A 3,039-nucleotide genomic window follows, 5' to 3' on the forward strand; every position below is an offset into this window, starting at 1 on the left:
CATTGTGCAGGTCTGATCTTCAGCTGTTGGCAAAATCACCCCCGCTTTTTGGGGGCTACAATTGCCAAAAAAGATTTGACCAGTTATTGAATCCAAAAGTTTGCTTACTGTTTCCACCACCACTGCAGATGCTGAGTATGTTCCACAAAAATACAACAGTTAACAAATGTTTTTGTGTTAGAGCTTGAGCACATAGTGTTTGACTGTACTTAGCTCAGGCTCAGATAGTCTGACTTACCAGATGTAGACTCCGGGTAGAAGCCTGTCATTGGCTTTGCATCTCATATGGCATTTCCTCCCCTTCCCCTATCTGCCTAGCACCATTTTTAACATCCACTTCAACACGGAAAACAACAACAGTGACTTTTGGGTGAGCACAACGCACTGTAAAATTAAAGTTTTGGTGAGGATTTGGATTGTGCAGAAGGCAGCTATTGCTATGTTTTGGTTAATTAATCATCCTTATCACAGTTCTCACCTCCCTGCATGCAAATGCTCCACCAAAACCATTCACCCATCGATGTTTTGTAATGCAGAAGGGTCCGACTCAGCGAGATTAAAGCTCAGCTAACATTCTGCGACAAGTTACAGCAGAAAACCAGGTCAACCCAAAGAGTTTAGATGCTTTTTCTTCCCGCTCCATATGATCCACATTTATACCACACGTCTGCACATACGGTTGCAACAAACAGGAAAAAACAAAAAAACAAACCGCAACAGCCGTCATGTGTCCACCCGTCTGAGCAGCATGACACGCATCCTCAGACACACAGCCTCCATGAAAACCATCACACATGTGACACGCTGTCATGTCGTCTGAATGCCCCAAATCTGTAATGGAGAACATGTTTGACATGGGCATGACTTACCGGGGTGCTGCCATCTGACAGGGTCATCATGCTGATTGACATGCTCATCTTGTCAGAGGAGGAGAGGGAGGGCGGAGAGGGACTCCTCTTTTCCACTTCCTGTCTCTGCAGGAAGTCGCGCCAAGCCCGCTGAATACTGCACGTGGTGACGAAGAGACGACATACAGGATAAAAACAGGTGTCGATGATGATTTAGGCTTTTAGAAATTTGGCTGATGCATTTCTCAGCTGCTAGATTAACATCTGCGAGCTCACTTACAATTCAGTCGATAAAACACTGAATCAGTCATGAGAGTCCATGTATTATATTTCCAATCTCCAATACATCCAATCTCAAACTATTCATACTGTAATACAACCTGAAGCAGTGGTTCCCAGCACTGTTGGCTAGTGACCCCTAAAATTGAACAATGCACACTTGAAAACCCTCATTACTGCACAAATAGTATATCCACGAGCTGCAAAATTCATCATTATGACCTTAGACTGTTTCAGTTACTTCACAGAGGAGAAAGCCAGCTTTAGAAAAAAAAGCCACCAAGCCAAACAATAATGTAATTTTGTGTAACCGAAGCAGCTTTTGCCCCTTTTCTCGTATATTGGTGATGTTTTTGTGACATGTCAGCTTTATTTCCTGATACTGTGGCGGGGTCCTGAACCTCAGGCTGGGAGCTACTGACTTGGAGCAAGAATCATAGTCTGTAATAATAACTGCTCCTTTTTAGCTGTAGATAAAAGATACTCACATCAACACCTTGTTCTCAATGGGTGGCAGGTTGATATTGATGTTGTTGTCTAGGTCCATAGTCAGATGATTACTGAGCAGGAGAGAAGGGGACGTTCAAAGGACACACACACACATAAACACACTTACAGGTCCATTCTAGGTTATCAGTAATTAAACAGCAACGCCTTGGCCCCATCTGCTGAGAAATGGGCTTTTGCAGTAGCACAAAAGTTAACTCTATAAAGTAATTCCTGACACTTTTTTAAATGCACAGTAGCAGGACTTAAAAAAAAAAAAAGAAATTTACTGGTTTAGAGGAACCTTACACATTGTTTTGATGGGTTGGATTGATACTAATACCGCTAGAAATTGCATCAGCTTAACATTTTGCGTAGTTTAAACTCACATTTCTGCATTACTTGATTTAAAACTAGATTCAAGTTGGGCAACTTAATTAAATCAACTTGACAACTTAATGTTTCTTCACCTTGAGGTTAGGATTTTAAATCTCCTCCTCTACCTTAACATGCCTGGACGACTACAGATGGTTACGACTGGAAATTAAAAACAGTTTTAATTGTAGAGGACAAGCTTATTATCCTAACTAAAGGCAGTTTGTTTGTTGAATGTAATTTCACTAGAAAAGTATGTCATACCTTAAAAAGATTGTGCTAATTTTAAACAAAAAAAAAAAGAGTAGACTGCTCCTTCTGTGTTTATTACTGTGTGTTTGTTAGAGCAAACCCACCTCTGCAGCTGGAAACCTTCATCATTAACATGCTTGTAGCCGCTCTGGAGGCTCTTCAGCTGATCCTGTGTGAGAGGGAGACAAGAGGGAAAAACACAGAGTCAAGTAAGTCAAATAAGAAGGCAGTTAGCATCTCAGATATGTGGCTTTTGATGCAGACACAGGACATGAGAGGGGATCCACCAAGTTTGTGTGTGTGTGTGTGTGTGTGCACGCAAATATAAGTGAATGTGTGTCGGATCATTGTGCTGAGCTCAGGGACCCCTCAAGCAAGTGGTTTGGCAGCGTTCTGGCTCGGTTTGATGTTTTCTTGTGAAGTTAGTAAAGTAAGCTTTGGAAGAAGTCAGCCAAATCTGCTGCCTTAGCATTTTTCTAGGCGTTAGGCCCAGAAGCACAGAAAGCGAGAGAGAGAGAGAGAGAGAGAGAGAGAGAGAGAGAGAGAGAGAGGTAAAGCAAAGACGACACAGAGGGACATCATTCAAGTAACGACGGCACAGTTGCACAGATGTGGCAGCCACGTCGGAGATCGGAGCAGTGAAACTTTACACTTTTCACTAAAATGACTTTTAGCTCCGCTCCCAACTCTTCGCCAGCTGCTCTCCTCCCCTTGGCTCCATTCTTGCGTTTTAATAGTGCTGCGTAATGAGGACAGGCCTGCCTCTACATAATTGAGCAGACTAATTCAATTACAAAGG

General features: G+C 42.5%; 1 protein-coding gene across 1 annotated transcript; it reads right to left on the reverse strand.

Moving 5' to 3' along the window:
• Positions 1-563: 563 nt before the first annotated feature.
• LOC103369652 (IQ domain-containing protein J) lies at positions 564-1,674 on the reverse strand. Its single transcript, XM_008298423.1, has 3 exons — positions 1,616-1,674; positions 870-1,005; positions 564-575 (listed from the first exon to the last, which is right to left on the reverse strand). The coding sequence occupies exons 1-3, from the start codon at positions 1,672-1,674 to the stop codon at positions 564-566; spliced, it is 207 nt and encodes a 68-aa protein (XP_008296645.1).
• Positions 1,675-3,039: the final 1,365 nt, after the last annotated feature.

The sequence above is a fragment of the Stegastes partitus genome, unplaced genomic scaffold, assembly GCF_000690725.1.
Source record: "Stegastes partitus isolate 25-593 unplaced genomic scaffold, Stegastes_partitus-1.0.2 Scaffold1316, whole genome shotgun sequence".
Lineage (NCBI taxonomy): Eukaryota > Metazoa > Chordata > Actinopteri > Pomacentridae > Stegastes > Stegastes partitus.